The sequence below is a fragment of the Diaporthe amygdali genome, assembly GCF_026229845.1.
Source record: "Diaporthe amygdali strain CAA958 chromosome Unknown NODE_1_length_4327563_cov_65_473760, whole genome shotgun sequence".
Classification (NCBI taxonomy): domain Eukaryota; kingdom Fungi; phylum Ascomycota; class Sordariomycetes; order Diaporthales; family Diaporthaceae; genus Diaporthe; species Diaporthe amygdali.
This window is the reverse complement of record NW_026517021.1, coordinates 2285727-2301153: the sequence shown is the minus strand read 5'-3', so window position 1 is coordinate 2301153 and position 15427 is coordinate 2285727. Positions and strand designations below refer to the sequence as shown.

Sequence of the window (15427 nt, the reverse complement as noted above, 5' to 3'; positions counted from 1 at the left end):
CGCAGCCTCCTTGCCCGACATATCGTCACGAGGCCCATGAGCCGTATCCTCAAAGGCTTCAAGATGGCCTCTGCCCAGAAGACCAAAGCAGCCCCACTCACGCACTTCCTGTGTATCCCTCTGGTAACCGCAGCCTCGCGTCCCCAGCTGTCTCATAGCCTTGCGTCTTTCCGAGACGATGTCACTCGGCCAAAAGGTCTCGGAGGGTTCGACCTCCCGTTCGATGCGGTCCGACCCGTAGGAACGCTGCATCTGACTCTAGGGATGATGTCCTTCCCAAAGGATGAGGGTTTGGACAGGGCCATCGAGCTGCTCAAATCGCTAAAGTTGCGGGAAATTCTATCCACGATTAAGGCGCCAGTGATGCCAGGAGCGTCGGATGTGGGTGCAACCAAGGACCAGCCACAGCTTTTGATCACACTGAAGGGCCTGCATGCCTTCGGGAAAGCAGAGAAAGCTACAGTCCTCTTTGCGCCCCCTTCCGACCAGTTGGGGATCCTCCAGGGGTTCGCTGAGAAGATCAAGGCATTGTTCAAAGACGCCGACCTTCTCACCGCTGATGACAGGCCATTGACGCTGCATGCAACGATCGTCAACACAGTCTATGTGAAAGGACACAGAAATAGCCACGGCAAGAACAAGGGGGATCGGGTCTTTGTCAATGATGGCCAGGCTATTATGGATCGTTACGAAGACGAGGTATGGCTGGAGAATGCGCCTCTAGAAAAGGTTGCCATCTGCAGGATGCGCGCCAAACCTATCGAGGAAAACGGCAGAGTGGTCGATGCCGCGTACGAAGTTGTGGCTGAGGTTGTATTTTGAAGGCACATATCAGTGGGCGGCGTATTACCCCTTTGACTTGGCATTACACGAGAAATGTGGTTTCAGGTGACTTTGATCCTAGGCTAGTTATCCCAGGTTGGTTATCCCAAGGGGTAAGAAACTCGGAGGAGGCCGGTCCACGGTCTGATCCCAGAACCAGCCACTTGGGCAAAGGCTTTTGGCTGCCTAGTCTATCGTCCCTCCTCGCTGTGGTTGGCGTAACCTCAGAAGTCTAAAGTGGTTGAGACTGAGAATTGGGTGTGTCATTTGACATTTCCGCATCCTGGGAGATGGTTAGGGACGTCCACACATCATGGGGGATGCTCAAGAGGGAGTAGCAGCGGCCTCCAGCGGCAACCAAACCTTATTTCCAGATTCAGACATCACATTTCTCGAGGCCGGACTCGAAATTCCTGAGATGACTCGAAATTCCTGAGAACATTCGAAAGTCCTCAGAACACTCGGCGTTCATTCCGCAGCCTTGTCGCGTTGGATTTGGACTGCTTTACCGCACTAGCTTAGTCGTTGCTGCTGGGGCCTCAGCAGCACACTACATCCCATATAAGCTTTGTGCATCGGACACCTCAGGCTTAAAGTTCCCAAGATTTCTCATTTGATCTGTAATTCAAAACAGCTCATCTCGCAGCCTCCCTTTCATTTACGGTAGCTCGCCTTTCGGGTCCTCTACATGTCTACTCTAGATACAAATCTAATGCTTGGAATTCTAAAGTTGAGGAAACTTGTGCTCGGTATATGAAATCAGCGTTGCAAATGAGGCTATCGTGCGCATGCGCAGCAGTAAGAATAGTAAACAAAACAGGGACGAGTACACATAGGGCGGGCACAGTAGCGATGTCCCAGGTCCAGTTCGGTAGGATTTCATGCTTCTAAAGGTCGTCTGATAGGAGCCACAGGACAGGACAAGTTTAGTGGCTGTCCCAAAACAATACCTTCAGAGCCATCAAAGCTGGGTAGGTACCACAACCCCCTCCCCCCTATTAATCTTTGAAAAGACTAGAACCTCGTTCAATGCAAGTAGTCTCGTGACGTGGGACCCGCCATGACTTCTGCTTCACGTAAACTCTGAAATAAAAACATGGTATCCTGAAAAATGCTGTCCAGAGGGAATGGGTCTGGTCTCATCAGAGACCCGAGCCGATCGGATCGGCCTCCAGCCTCGTCGGTGTCCCAAGAACGCGCACCCTGAAGTTGTGCCATGCCGCGGCAAGAGGCTTTCCACCATTAGAGGTGGCCGTGCCAGGAGGGAATCCGGCGAAGGATTGACTGAGAAGGGCATCAATCTTCGTTGGTTTCGGACTCGCTACCGAAGAAAACCTTCAGCTCCTTCTCGAGCTCGGCAAAATCGACCTTGACTGTCTTGAGAGCATCGGTAATCTTGCTGAGGCAGACCTCCTCATCGGGCTCGTCAGTTCCGTCGAGCGTTTGCTTGTGGCCGTACTGTTGGATGACCTGGCAACTGTCTCGAACCTTGTTGAAGCCAAGAGTAGCCGAGGATCCCTTCAAAAAATGGCCTAGGCTGGACAGCTCGTTCAAGTCCTTCTCGGCACTGGCAGAGGGTGACTGTTAGTTCAGATCGCAGAACTCGTTCAGTGCGGAAACCATGCGTGAAGTGGCTTTGGTGATGTTGAAGAGTTGGCGGTGCAGAGAGGGCGAGGTCAAGTAACTTACAGGGCCGTATCCATCTTCTCGAAGGTCTCCTCAACCTGCTCAAAGAAGTTGAGGACCAGAGGTTTGGAGAACTCGCGCTCGCTCTCGTCCTCGTCCATCTCCAAGATCTGAGAGAATGTGCCCATGTCGACATGGTCGCCAAAGTCGGGCAAAGCCTCCTCGTTCTGCGCGAGGTGTCAGGTGTCAGCCTTCAGTTCGAGCAGCAGCAAAGTGCGGCAGCTGAGTGGATGACTCGGCGCGGACTGGGGCCCAGACTCTGACTACATACCTCGGGCATTTTGATGAACTCCCTAATGCGCAGCGCACCTGTGACTGCGTTCTTGTCTGTGAAGGGAGTGATTCCCTAGCTGGTAGAACAGAGCAACAGGTGATAGTCAGAAAGGGCGAAACCCCGTGAGTTGCTACCAAAATATACGTGGTCAGCCGCAGCGCACAGAAAAAGAACGTGTGGGTCCTAGATTGCGGGCCATGGGCAGAAGCGGGCCGATGTGATGCAAGAGGGGATGGCAAAGAGGTGGGATGAGGCGGGCTCTCAGAGCCAGTCCAGGCGGAGATGCGACGCGATCCGACCTGTGGCCAGCCATGCCTTGTAACGAGTGCTTATCGGGGTGGCTAGAGTAGCCTTTCTCTCCGTCTTTTCACAGGGCTCCTTCTCATAGGGGAAAGGCGCTGAAGGATTTATGTGATGGCATTTACAGCAGGCTCCGGGCGAGGGGGCAGCAAGAGACAGTGGTGAGAAGAAGGTGAGCGCATAGGAGTGGAGGGTACTTGATGGTTTACGCACATGTTCGTGCTGCAGCAGACTCACCTCGTCAGTGGCAAGAGAGTTTGTGTCAGGCTGACACGTGGTCCTGACCAGGCCAAAGGTCTCACCCAGAGCCGGTGAAATGAGGATATTCAGGACCGTGCCGGCGCGGGGCAAGCAGGATTGTAGCGACTGTGACGCGCGGTGGGATTAGCGCTGGAGCTCAGGGGTGTGCGACAAAGTCAACGAGGCTCAAGACCTGGGTGGCCAGGGGTATCGAGTTCGGCAGCCTACCTGAGGTCGGTCGAGCTAGATTCTAGACAGTAGAGCAATGGACTGGCAGGCGGACTATCCCAGATTACTGGTGGCAGCGGTACGGTATGTAGTCTAAGTGACTCGAAACTTGGAGGAGAGGTGTGTAGCAGGCTGTCTCCGATGGGAGGGATCGGGCGCCTTTCACTTGGTCATAAGGTTAGCATCAACCGAGAAGCGGAAGGGAAATAAAATGTGGGTACCCTGGTAGCCCAGATGTCCCACTTGCTTAAGAATCTCTGTGGACGGAGTCAAATGTTGGGTACCGTGATGTAGGTAGACCAAGTGTTTGGAGGGGTAGAGGGCGGGCTGGCTGGCTGGCTGGGGGGAGAAAAGGTTGCAAAGCAGAGCAGAGCCCGAGAGAGAGCGTGTGCCTCGGTGCTGCGATGCGAGTAGCAGACTAGATACCGGTGGGCCGGCCGTTGGCGAGGTCGAATTGCACCAGGGAATGTGCAATTTTTGCTCTCATGCTCCGTCGTGTGACTAGTGCGCGGGAGTGTGGGCGAGAGAGGATGGCGTTGGTGCTTGCAGAGTAGTGCATTACAGCATTTCCCAAATCCTCCAGGTACTTCGCTGCCCAGGCTCGAGCCAGGTGCTTTGCCTAACAGTAGGTGCCTGCAGTCCTGCGTACCGCAGTCGAAGAAGTGCGGATGATGTGACCCTGCTCCACAAAGCATGGCACAGGGTATCGGGGTCGGGGTCAAAGACAGCACGACGTCATTGCTGGGGCCCACCTGCCTGTCTAGTCTGTCTTAGTCTAGGCAGGGGCATCAGAAGTATCGTCCCCATCCAGCCCAACCTTGAGCCAGACTTTCTTATTAAGTAGCCGGCAGTTCCCTCTCTTTGCGACAAGCTTCATCCGTTGTCAGTACATCTACTATTTATGTTGTTATAAACATGCTCAACATCACATCAGGTCCTCTCTTCCCACTGCAGCCTCCATTCCTGCTCCGAGTCGACCAGGCCAGCCCAATGGAGCCGAGGCGGTGTCGAGTCGAATGGAGTCGAGGCAGGGAGTGACAAAGACAGATGAGGACTCGGCCCCAACCAAGTATTGGTACGACAACAGAGTGAGGATCCCATCCAAGGCCATCCATCCATCGTCCGTCTCCCTCATCACAACAGCAGACCCTCGTTGATATCCTGCACAGTTCCTGCTCTCGTCCGAGATGGTGTGATCTGTCAGTAGATCAACGAGGCCCGCCTATCGCCATGTGGAAATGGAGTCACGGTGACAGTATACCCAGGCTCCCGCCCTGCCAGCCTGTCAGCCTGCCAGACGCTCCCCGGCTCTCTCTCAATGCGTGCGGCTCCAGGCCTGCAAACTCCGCCGAGCTCGATAAAATCCGCGAGAACCATGGAGGTTTTGCCAGGCCCAAGGTGCATTAATGGCCAATGGCTTCTGCTGGTGTTGTCATGATCTGCATCCTCACCACCTTGACTTCATCCGCCCCGACCTCCATACAGTTCAGAGCATCCGAAGCGCCCCGATGCAGCCCACAGGAGGACAAGGCCGCCCACCACACCGAGACCCCTCCATACGCACTGGTCCTGGACGACGCTTTCTAACTTCCTGACCGGACAGCCTGTGGCCCCACTATTCCCAGCTTAATGGGCCCTGGTATTACACTGTCCCCGGTACGCGGCAATTGACCGAGAACGTCTGTTTACCCCATTGCGCTCGGTACTGCTACATTGGGCCGCTCTTCAAAATGGCAACGAGTCCAGTCGGTGAGGGGCGGACAAATGCGTGGACGTCGGTCGGCCCATTCCTTCCTCTTGGTGCGGTGAGCTGTGTCTCGCCTGCGGCCACACCGACCCTGATCAAGCAATTCCGCATCCTGAGTGTGATCAATTAAACTTTGACTTCTCTGACGGTACACGCCATGTTATTTCAATTACACCGATGCTCCGGCCCCGGCAACGTGGACGCTACCTGGCAAAGATAGAAAGTAGCCTCCAGCCGACGGGTCTTCAACTAGCGCCGCTGCCGGAGGATATTCAACTGCCCGCCGTCGAATGGTCACAGCACGGCCGCTGCTGTTTCTCCACACAACCTCGCGTAGAAGACAAGACGGCGGCACAGCCTTTCCCTCCTGGCTTACATCCAATTCTCATATTGAGGCGCTTGCTTTTACGTGATAAAGTTCTTGGCGGTGACAGCAGCTTGGACGGCGCCTCGAGCTTCTTTAAAGCATCGGCCGGGGCATCCCACTGTTTAAGACGTCATATAGGTCGCGCGTCATACCGTTAGGGTTCCAAGGCTGCATGCAGATACACTAAACCAGCTTGGGTACCCCTGGAGTCGGGGCTCTGCAATTCGTCCCGGCCTTTGCAGGGGTTAAAGTCGCGACCTGCCGGTGAGGCGGCAGGAAGAAAGTTGTTAAACCAGCTCGCCATGTCTCCGACAACTCCGCGCATTCGGTGTTTTGTGGCCCTTATCCAGGAACCGGGCGCACTGTTGCTCCCAATAGAGGTAGTCATGATCAAGACTAGTGGAGTGGCAGCGAGTACAAGCCGCTGGCTGGAGACTTTCACGAGGGTACTGTTACGCGTCCGTCGCCAACCACACTACTGTGATTGGTCTCAGTGCTAAGGAACGTCGCTGTGGCTGGTTGTGTAGCAGTCCCCGGAACAAGCGGCCCCAAACATCCGCACTACACCTTCCCAAGTTCGGCGGGCATGGCTTGTGGCTTACGAACACCATCGATTCTGTCATATTCAGCAACAGACTCCTATCCCGCCGTCGACTCAGCAAGCCAAAACGAATCGGATGCTTACACTCGTTGTGGGTCACGCGGTCGCTCTCCGCGCGGCTAATAGTGTCTTTTTCACGCTCCCCTCTCGGACTTGTCTTGCGGGGTCAAAAGGTCCACAGTGTGGGCGAGCCATTCCATTATTGCTCACATTTCCTGTGGCCTGGAGAAAGTCAAAAACTAAGAATACAGGGGTCTCCTTTAGGAGAGCAACTTGAAATAACTTTGGTGCGAGATGGGCCACCAAGAAATTCATGCACGAGAGACGTCATCTATTTCTCTGTATTACGTGACTTGCCGTGCAAATAGCCGGCGATACTAAGTCTCGTTCACCGTTTTTGACGGACGGGCATGTTTCGCGAAGGAAGGTGACCGGCCCAATGTAGAATCAACTCGCCTAGAAAAGTCATGCACACAAAGTTGCAGAGTTACACTTCTTCAAGCAAAACAGGTTTTTGACAATTTCTTTCAGCCAGTAGCCTTCCCTCGACCCACGGTCTGGCCGAGTCCATATGCAGGCTTTCCCGTGAGACCGGCCTGCCTGCCGAACAGGTCGCTAGAATCGACGCTCATCAGACCCAGTGCCCGGTGTGTTTGGGATCCCTCTGGGAGATTACCATCCGACAACTCTGGACGGGGAGATAGAAGCGGCTGCTCGTTGTAACACAGAGCCCAGGCGACAGACCTGAGGATCAATCAGCCTTCCTCTGGAGCCGTGTCCGCCCGTGGCCATTGGCAAGGGGCAGCAGGACAGGTGCTTTGGCAGGTCCCCAAGAGCCGTCACGGCGGGGCAGCGCCCCACGGGGCGTGTGGATAAGCCACGCCCTGTGCCGCATCGTGAAAGTGATCGATTGTGTTGATTGTGTCTACCCGTCATCCTCACCAGGTTTCGGAAGCGACGGGTGCATGCTTGTACTTGCTCTTTTAAGACCAAGCCACTTTGGACGCAACACTCAGCAACCAAGCAGCGTCTTGCCAGCCGCCTTCCTCGGCTTTAGGGGCGGGCATTCGTTGTTCGGACAGGATGGTGGCTCCCTCGAATTGCCTTTCGTAAGGCGTCTCGGGCGCAGATGTCTCTAGTTCGCCATCAGAGCCCTCCCCATCGGGATCGTCATCCTCGTCATTCTCCTCTACAGAGGCCAAGGTCCACCCCAGAATGTTCCCAAACCAGGTGCCCGGCCGGGAATGGCCATTCTTGACCAGCCGCCTAACGTCGGCCTCGTCATCCTGATCAATCTCGCCCTCGAAGCCGATTGCCTCGAGCTTCTCGTCGAGGTTAACGAAGTCCGGGCCGGGTGCATACTCCCCACCCGAGCCCTGCGAGGCGAAGTAACCCTCGATGCTGGCCCTCTCGCCAGGCGTGATAAGCTGGCTACGGCTACCGGTCCGGCTGGCGTGGAAACTCCCAGTGCGGCTGACCAGCGGCGACTCGTCGCCCTCGTACACGCCCATGCTGCCCCTCCGGCTGGCGTGCTTGCTCGCGATGGCGTTCTCGCGTGCGATCCTCTCCCTCTCGAACATGTCCGGGTCATGGTCGTCCTCGTCGTCGTCGCGGTCGCCCTGCATACCTGTGAGGCTGGTCGAGCTCGCGCGCGACACTAGCCATGACTGGCCCTTGGACTCCCTTGTCTCGCTGCTTATAAGCACTCCGGCGCGGAGTAGCCAGTCACTATCCGTCCGTCCACGGGCAGACACGGCCTCCTCCTTCCTTGGGCCGCGCCGCTGCCCACCGGGCGATGTGGTGCCGGACCTGGGTGTCCTACCCTGTGGAGTTATGTGGACGGCGGACTTGCTCTTTGGCAGGGGCGTCGCCGAGCCCTGGCGGGAATGGTGCCGGGTCCTGGAGGTGGCTCGCGCGGGGGAGCGGCTCAGCAGGGAGGGAGTTGTGGGGGCAGACTTGCCCTGGATGTATGAGGTGGAATAGGTGTGGATGGTCAGGTCGGTGAACATGATCTCAGTGTCGTTGATGGGGAGCTTTGTGGTCAACGGAGCAAGGGAAAGGTGATTAAGGTTTGTCGAGGAGCGGTTCTTTCGTCGGCCCTGGCTCGAATGCTGGTTATAAGCAGATGCTGCGTCCATTTTGACGTGATTTCCGCCCTTGGCGGTAGGTCAGGCCAGGTGCTATTCCCGACGAGTTTCGATGGGTCTGGATGTGCTTGTAGAAACAAACCGATCAGGCCTGCAGCAGCCAATTGACTCGCCCTGGTTTTGCTTGTGACAGTGGCACAGGAGGTCGTGTGCAGGGTGTGTCGAGTAGGAAACGGCTGATGTGTGGGCTGATGGGCACTGTGGGTTGACTCTTGTGATGTGCCTGTCGTGGTTAGCAGCAGCAGCAGCTTGTCGCACCTCCCCGGATTATGAGATGTTCTTGTTTCCGGTTGAGGAGCGGGAGGATCAGGAGGGCCAGAAGGGCCAGAGGGTGGGCAGAGGTGGGGTGGCACCCGTCTCGCAGGCGCAACCAGGGGCCTAGGCTATATCGCCTAAGGAGCTAAGGAGTAGCCGAACGGGACCGGCCTGGGCCAGCAGCAGGTGTTTCCTCGCCTCAGCCGTGGGCCGAGAGGAAAAGCCCATGGTCTGGCAATCCCTGGCCTATAGTCTACATACAAGGGGAAAAAAAAGTTCAACATCCATTTTGTCAAGTCTGGGCTGGGAATTGTGTCATGTCACTGCGACTTGGCTTGGATCAACAAAGATTCAAGCACGTCGGGCAGAGCAAGCACATGCAGACTATCTCGTAGGCAGGCCGTGAATTGTATGTATGCGTGCATATTGTGTACTGTATGCGTGCATGTGCAGGTGTGTGGTCAGTCAAACTCGGGGGAAAAAATTGATGGAAGGGGACCGTCTTGCAGCACAGTGCGCGTAGTCATACAGTACTATCACATCCAGACTCACTCTCACCCTCGCAAACGGTCCTGGCATCAGTTCGACTTTTTACTTTTCTGGCGGCCCTCAACAGCAAGAGAGTCGGTGTCATAGTCATCAAGCCTCGCAAGTTTCTTTCGGGAACGGCCGTCGGTGCTGGCAAGGGCCTGGTCTCTAGTTGACCTCTAGTACGATGAGGAATCTTCGCAACATCTGCCACAAAGTCGGCAAGGCCCCGTCAGATATCACGGCAACATGCTGGGACCCAAGCAAGGATGAGCTTCTCGTCACCTGCGGTCCAAGCGATCCTGATCAGAAAATTGAGCTTCTGAGAGCGATCGACGATGCCACCCATCAGGACCCGGCCCTGCCAATGTAAGTCTTCACACTCATACGTCAAGTCTAGTCCATCACCGCCTATAAGCCCCTGCTAACCCCAGTCCAGACTGTGCGAACGGATAGCATCATGGGATGCGCCGAGCCCGAACCCAGACTTGCCTGTCGACCGCGTCGTGAGTCTTCACTACTTTAGCGACACGGCGACCGCATGTCTTGTTCTCGAGGGGGGCGACCTCATAGCCGTACAGGAGGGCCTGAGCCCTGGGGATGTTCACATTGAGATCATGGGATCTATCGATGCCGGCATCACAGCTGCACGATGGTCGCCGGACGAGGAGCTACTGCTCATCGCCACCAAGGACGGCAACGTGGTCTTCATGAGCCGCAGCTTCGATGGCATCGCCGAGGCAGCCATGAGTTCCGCTGACTTGGCAGCATCCAAGCATGTCAGCGTCGGCTGGGGCAAGAAGGAGACCCAGTTTCAGGGCAGGGGTGCCAAGGCGAAGGGTCTTCGTGATCCCACGATACCCGACAAGATTGACCAGGGAGACCTCAGCACCAACGACGACGGGCGCACAGTAGTGAGCTGGAGGGGAGACGGCGCATATGTTGCCATCAACACTGTCGAAGCTGGGTCACGACGAGTCATACGCGTCTACAGCCGAGAGGGTGTTCTGGATAGCGTGAGCGAGCCCGTTGATGGTCTGGAAGGCGCATTGAGCTGGCGACCGGCCGGAAATTTGCTGGCTGGTGTTCAGCGCTACACTGACCATGTTGATGTTGTCTTCTTTGAGAGGAACGGACTGAGGCATGGCCAGTTCACAATACGCTCGACGGAGTCTCTCAATGATCCCTCCGTGAACGTCAGCTTGGAGTGGAATGCGGACTCAACAGTACTAGCAGTCTCATTTGCCAGCACTGTTCAGTTGTGGACCACGGGCAACTACCACTGGTATTTGAAACAAGAGATTCTTCTGAAGTCTCCTTTTCGGCACGCCTCGTGGCACCCGGAGAAGGCTCTGCGCCTCGCAGTTGCCGACACAGGTTGCTACACCCACCTAAAACCCCTGGGAAATCACTGCTGACCAAGATCAAGACAACCTACTTCAAACCGAATTTGTATTTGCTGTGGCAAGAGGCTCACTGATGCCACCTAATGACTGTGGTGCAGTTGCTGTCATCGACGGAAAGACGGTGAAGATAACACCATTCCGGACCGCGAACGTGCCTCCGCCCATGGCCATGTTCGAGGTTGAGGTCAGTCATACTATTATTGACATTGCTTTTGCTCCCGACAACGAGACGGTGGCTGTATTGCACCACAATGGTGTCGACCTCTACGAGTGGCAGACGAAAGACGGTCGATCCTTGCGTCCACGACTTCTCACTAGAATCGATTCCGAAATGGACGGCTTGATGAGAACAGCGCTTCAAGTATGCTTGGCGTCGAGCTATGAGCCTCGCGTGCTTTACTTCAACGATGGACTCAACATCTGCCGGCTGAGCTTCAAGGGTGATGCTGGTGATCTCATCATCGACGACTTGACTCCGCTTGAGGAGGAGGTTATCTTTACCCAGACGGCCTCCTTTACGAAGGCCTCAGACTGTGGGTATCTCGCCGAGGCCTGCATTCAAGCCAGGTCTGGTAAGCTTTTCCGCCTATCCGAGAAGGATGACACGCTGGGACCCATGGTCGTCCGTTTCCCCCTTCAACTCCCATGGGTTGAAACCTTCGAGATCGACGGCGTATTCATCGCTTTTGGCATTTCAAGAACTGGCCATCTCTATGCGAACTCCAAGCTACTCGTCAAAAACTGTACCTCATTTGTGGTCACATGTGATCATCTCATATTCACGACAAGTAACCACTTGCTGAAGTTTGTCCATCTGGGCAAGCCAGAAGGTGTGTCTCAGATAACCAACCACATGGCTGTCATAGGTTTTATGCTGACTTTGACAGATATTGACTTGCCGGCTGATGATCCTGAGAATGACGAAAGATGCCGAAGCATCGAGAGGGGTGCCAAGCTCGTCACAGCGATGCCAACAACCATGAGTGTCGTGCTCCAAATGCCTCGCGGTAACCTGGAAACCATCTACCCTCGGGCCATGGTCTTGGCCGGTATTCGATCCTTGATTGATGAGAAGGAATATGGGAAGGCATTCGCTCATTGCAGAACGCAACGAGTGGATATGAACATACTTTATGATCACAAGCCAGACCAATTCCTATCAAATGTTGGCCTGTTCCTAGATCAGCTCGGCGACGTGGCACATATCGACTTGTTCTTGGCCTCCCTCGGCGAAGACGATGTGACGGAGACGATGTACAAGAACACCAAAACACCCAAGGAAGCGGCGATGGCAGATCTCACTGCATCGGCACAGGAGACTCTTGCTGTTTCCGGCACCTCGAAGGTGAACAGAATATGCGACTCCGTTTTGGAAACGCTTCAGGCCCGGAAAGATACAAACCTACAGAACATTATCACCGCTAATGTCTGCAAGAACCCGCCAGCTCTCGAAGATGGTCTGATCGTGGTTGCCAAGTTGATGCAGGAGGATGAGACTATGGCTGAAAAGGCCGTTGAACACATATGCTTCTTGCAAGACGTCAACAGACTTTATGATCACGCTCTGGGGCTCTATAATCTAGAACTTGCGCTGCTGGTTGCGCAACAGTCGCAACGAGATCCGCGAGAGTATCTACCATTTATTCAAGACCTCCACCAATTGCCTGAGCTCAGACGCAAATTTGCCATCGACGATCACCTGGGCAGACGAGAGAAAGCTTTACAACATCTACACGGCCTCAACGTTTTTGACGAAATCCAGAACTACACGACGAAATACAAACTCTACCAGACCGCGCTCCGACTTTATCGGTACGATCCCGAGCGTCACAGGATTCTCACAGACCTGTACGCCAACTACCTCGAATCTCAATCCAAGAATCGTGAAGCTGGCCTAGCCTACGAATCGCTCAACAATTTCGTCCGCGCCACAGCCTGCTACAGAGCTGCTGGTGCAACCTGCTGGCGCGAATGTCTCTTCACCGCTCAACAGCAGAACCCTCCTATGTCAGGGGAATCTTTCTCTGAGCTCGCCACAACCTTGGCAGAAGCACTCTGGGAGGCCAAAGACTACTCCTCCGCAGCGACGATACACCTCGAATATCTCGACTCCCTAGAGCAAGCGATCAAATGCCTATGCAAAGGTTACCACTTCGCGGACGCTATGCGCCTGGCCGTGCGCCACAACCGGCCGGACCTCCTCGAGGCCGCCGTGGACACGGGGCTGGCGGACGCGCTGTCGAGCACGACCGAGTTCCTCGCGGACTGCAAGGCGCAGCTCAAGGCGCAGGTGCCGCGGCTCGCCGAGCTCCGGCGCAAGGCCATCGAGGACCCGCTGGCCTTCTACGAGGGCGAGCGGCCGGGGGCGCTGGCGGACCTGCCGGACGACGTGTCCATCGCGGCGTCGTCGCGCGTCAGCACCAGCGCGTCGCTCTTCACGCGGTACACGGGCAAGCAGGGCAGCGTGGGCACGCTCGGGTCCAACGTGTCGCGCGCGACGAGCAAGAACCGGCGGCGTGAGGAGAAGAAGCGCGCCAGGGGCCGCAAGGGCACCGTCTACGAGGCCGAGTACCTCGTCAACAGCGTGCGACGGCTGGTGGAGCGCGTCGAGGGGAGCAAGGGGGAGGCGGAGAGGCTCGTGTTCGGGCTCATGAGGCGGGGCATGGCGGAGCGCGCGAGGGCTGTCGAGGCCCTCATGGACGAGGTCGTCACCGCGTGCAGGGCTGCCGTGGTCGAGGTGTTTGGGGAGCCCGAGGAGCAGCTGCAACAGCAGCAGCAGCAACAGGTGCAGGAGGATGCGGCCGGGGCGACGGGCGGGGAGGAGTACAGGCCGAGCGGGGCGGATGCGGTGCTCCACGCCTCGTTGGATGCCGTAAATGCTCGGCAGGTTGCTCCTGTCATCACGGCGTTTTCTAAACTGACACTTCTGGGACAATGATTCTGGATGGTACGGGACACGCACTGGGACAACATAGCATAGCATAGCTGGATAGAACAAACATATTCCGGCTCGGAGCATCTGGGCGGTGCCATATCACCTTAGTTTCTAGGGCCGCCCATCGTATGTGACATGGCAGTATTGTACATTCATTTCTAATATTGTCATACATGATCATGGTGAAGGGGATGGTCCTGTTCCTCGGGGGCCGCTTGTTAAGTCTCCCGTGACTGGTGGCCTCTCGACCTGCGCAATGCCGGCTCCAGCCAGCGTGCGATTCCTGTTCCTCGCCATGACCTCTCCGATCTTGGCCAGCATGTCCTCGGTCAGCTCGGGCTGGCCGCGGGCCCTCTTCTCGGCCTTGATCTTGGCGTTGAGCTCCTGCACCGGCGTGCGCATGGTCGTGATCATCTTCCGGCGCGCAAGCTTCTCGGCCTCCTCGGCCTCCTTCTTGGCGACGTACTCGTCCGTGTGGCGCGTGCGGAACTTGGAGTAGCGGTTGCGCAGCTCGTCGATGACCTCGGTCGGCATGGGCGGGCGCAGCAGCGTGGGCACGAACGTCTTCTCCTCGGCGTCGATGCGCAGCGTGTCGCACGCGTGGTCCTCAAACGTGCCCTCCATCTCCTGCTTCTCCGCCTCCTCGAAGGCCTTGGGCCAGGGGATCTCAATGTTCAGCCCCGGCACAACGCGCGACCACGTCTCGCGCCCCGTGGCCTTGTCCTTGTAGTAGTTCCGGGCCACGAGCTCGTTGATGACCACGTCGCGGATCTCGCCTGACACGGGGTCCGGGAGGGGGTGGACTAGGCGGACGGCCTGGATTGGGGCGCGGAACTCGGAGATTTGGACGTAGGTCGGCTTCTCGCTTCGCATCTTTGTCATGTATTCCGGGACAGTGTAATTTTGCTGTGAGGGACCAAATAGTTAGCCCTCATTCGCCTCGCAACATGTGCCAGCCGCACACCACAGATCCAGTAAAAAGCTCACCATCAAGTGCTCTCCTTCAAGTGCGACGAATGCGCCTTCCTCTTGGACATATTTTATAGTGCTGATCTTCCCCTTGTCCGGGCCCTCCATGATGGCCACTCGGTCACCTTGCTTGATGCAGAGGGTCTTGCGGCCGCCCGCCCAGCGGCAGGCCAGGTCCCTCTGTTTCTCTGGGATTTTGTCTGCCAAGTTGCGGCTGAGACTAACGGAGCCCCAGTAGGCGCCGCTGGAGTCGGGCAGTGGCGTGTCTCGCCTGGGAGCGAGGCTGCCCATCTCCCAGTCCTCTCGCCGCCTGCGCGTCGCGTCCTTGAGCGAAGCGTGTGCTTCCTGTGTGCCCGCCATGCGCTGCTTGAAATCCTGCCGCTGGAGCGCCATCTTCCTCATCTTGCCCTGCTTCTTGCTCCGCCGTATGACCTGCCGCTCGGCCTGAGCCGTCCGCCGCATAAGCTTCTGCATCGTGGTTTGGGTCGCGGCCGCACGCCAGCCGCTGGATTGGGGATTTCTTCTAGGCCGCTGCTGCCCCAAGGTGTCCAGACCAGAGCTATCTGCTCGACGCAATTGCGAGCAGGAGGGGCAGGTGTTTTCGGTGCAAAGCGCTCTGGGTGTCGTCAAATTGGCTGGTGGCCAACGGGATCTAACCTGCTGCGATTGAGGTCGGTCGTAGGCATGGGAATTTTTGAGCTTGGGCCGCTTAGCGGCAGGCAGCTCCATTTGGCAGTTCATTGATCGGGCCAGCCTCTGGCCGGTACCCGGGGCCGGATGCAACCTCTCCATTGCGACATATGGGGGTAGGTACTCTAGCACAAGCACTTCACCTAGAATCCAGCCTACCTCGAGTGTATGGCCGAAGAGACTGTCTTCCTTCATGCTGTCAATCCAATTGTGGCAAAATTGTCTTCTATGA

The 15427-nt window shown here is 56.5% G+C and overlaps 6 protein-coding genes across 6 annotated transcripts; 3 read left to right on the top strand and 3 right to left on the bottom strand.

The window, feature by feature from the left end:
* Window positions 1–36: 36 nt before the first annotated feature.
* On the top strand, window positions 37–822 carry J7T55_006275 (uncharacterized protein; the record flags this gene model as incomplete). The annotated part of the gene is made up of 1 exon (XM_053142515.1): window positions 37–822. The coding sequence occupies one exon, from the start codon at window positions 37–39 to the stop codon at window positions 820–822; it is 786 nt and encodes a 261-aa protein (XP_053001041.1).
* Window positions 823–2118: 1296 nt separating this feature from the next.
* On the bottom strand, window positions 2119–2788 carry J7T55_006274 (hpt domain-containing protein; the record flags this gene model as incomplete). The annotated part of the gene is made up of 3 exons (XM_053142504.1): window positions 2119–2389; window positions 2512–2675; window positions 2780–2788. The coding sequence occupies 3 exons, from the start codon at window positions 2786–2788 to the stop codon at window positions 2119–2121; spliced, it is 444 nt and encodes a 147-aa protein (XP_053001040.1).
* Window positions 2789–4780: 1992 nt separating this feature from the next.
* J7T55_006273 (uncharacterized protein) lies at window positions 4781–5137 on the top strand (the record flags this gene model as incomplete). The annotated part of the gene is made up of 2 exons (XM_053142493.1): window positions 4781–4948; window positions 5036–5137. 2 exons carry the CDS (start codon window positions 4781–4783, stop codon window positions 5135–5137), a joined length of 270 nt encoding a protein of 89 aa, XP_053001039.1.
* Window positions 5138–7248: 2111 nt separating this feature from the next.
* J7T55_006272 (uncharacterized protein) lies at window positions 7249–8403 on the bottom strand (the record flags this gene model as incomplete). Its single annotated transcript, XM_053142482.1, has 1 exon — window positions 7249–8403. The coding sequence occupies one exon, from the start codon at window positions 8401–8403 to the stop codon at window positions 7249–7251; it is 1155 nt and encodes a 384-aa protein (XP_053001038.1).
* Window positions 8404–9382: 979 nt separating this feature from the next.
* J7T55_006271 (uncharacterized protein) lies at window positions 9383–13539 on the top strand (the record flags this gene model as incomplete). Its single annotated transcript, XM_053142470.1, has 4 exons — window positions 9383–9564; window positions 9635–10572; window positions 10700–11431; window positions 11489–13539. The coding sequence occupies 4 exons, from the start codon at window positions 9383–9385 to the stop codon at window positions 13537–13539; spliced, it is 3903 nt and encodes a 1300-aa protein (XP_053001037.1).
* Window positions 13540–13713: 174 nt separating this feature from the next.
* Window positions 13714–14979, bottom strand: J7T55_006270 (kow motif containing protein; the record flags this gene model as incomplete). Its single annotated transcript, XM_053142460.1, has 2 exons — window positions 13714–14442; window positions 14524–14979. The coding sequence occupies 2 exons, from the start codon at window positions 14977–14979 to the stop codon at window positions 13714–13716; spliced, it is 1185 nt and encodes a 394-aa protein (XP_053001036.1).
* Between the last annotated feature and the right edge of the window lie 448 nt (window positions 14980–15427).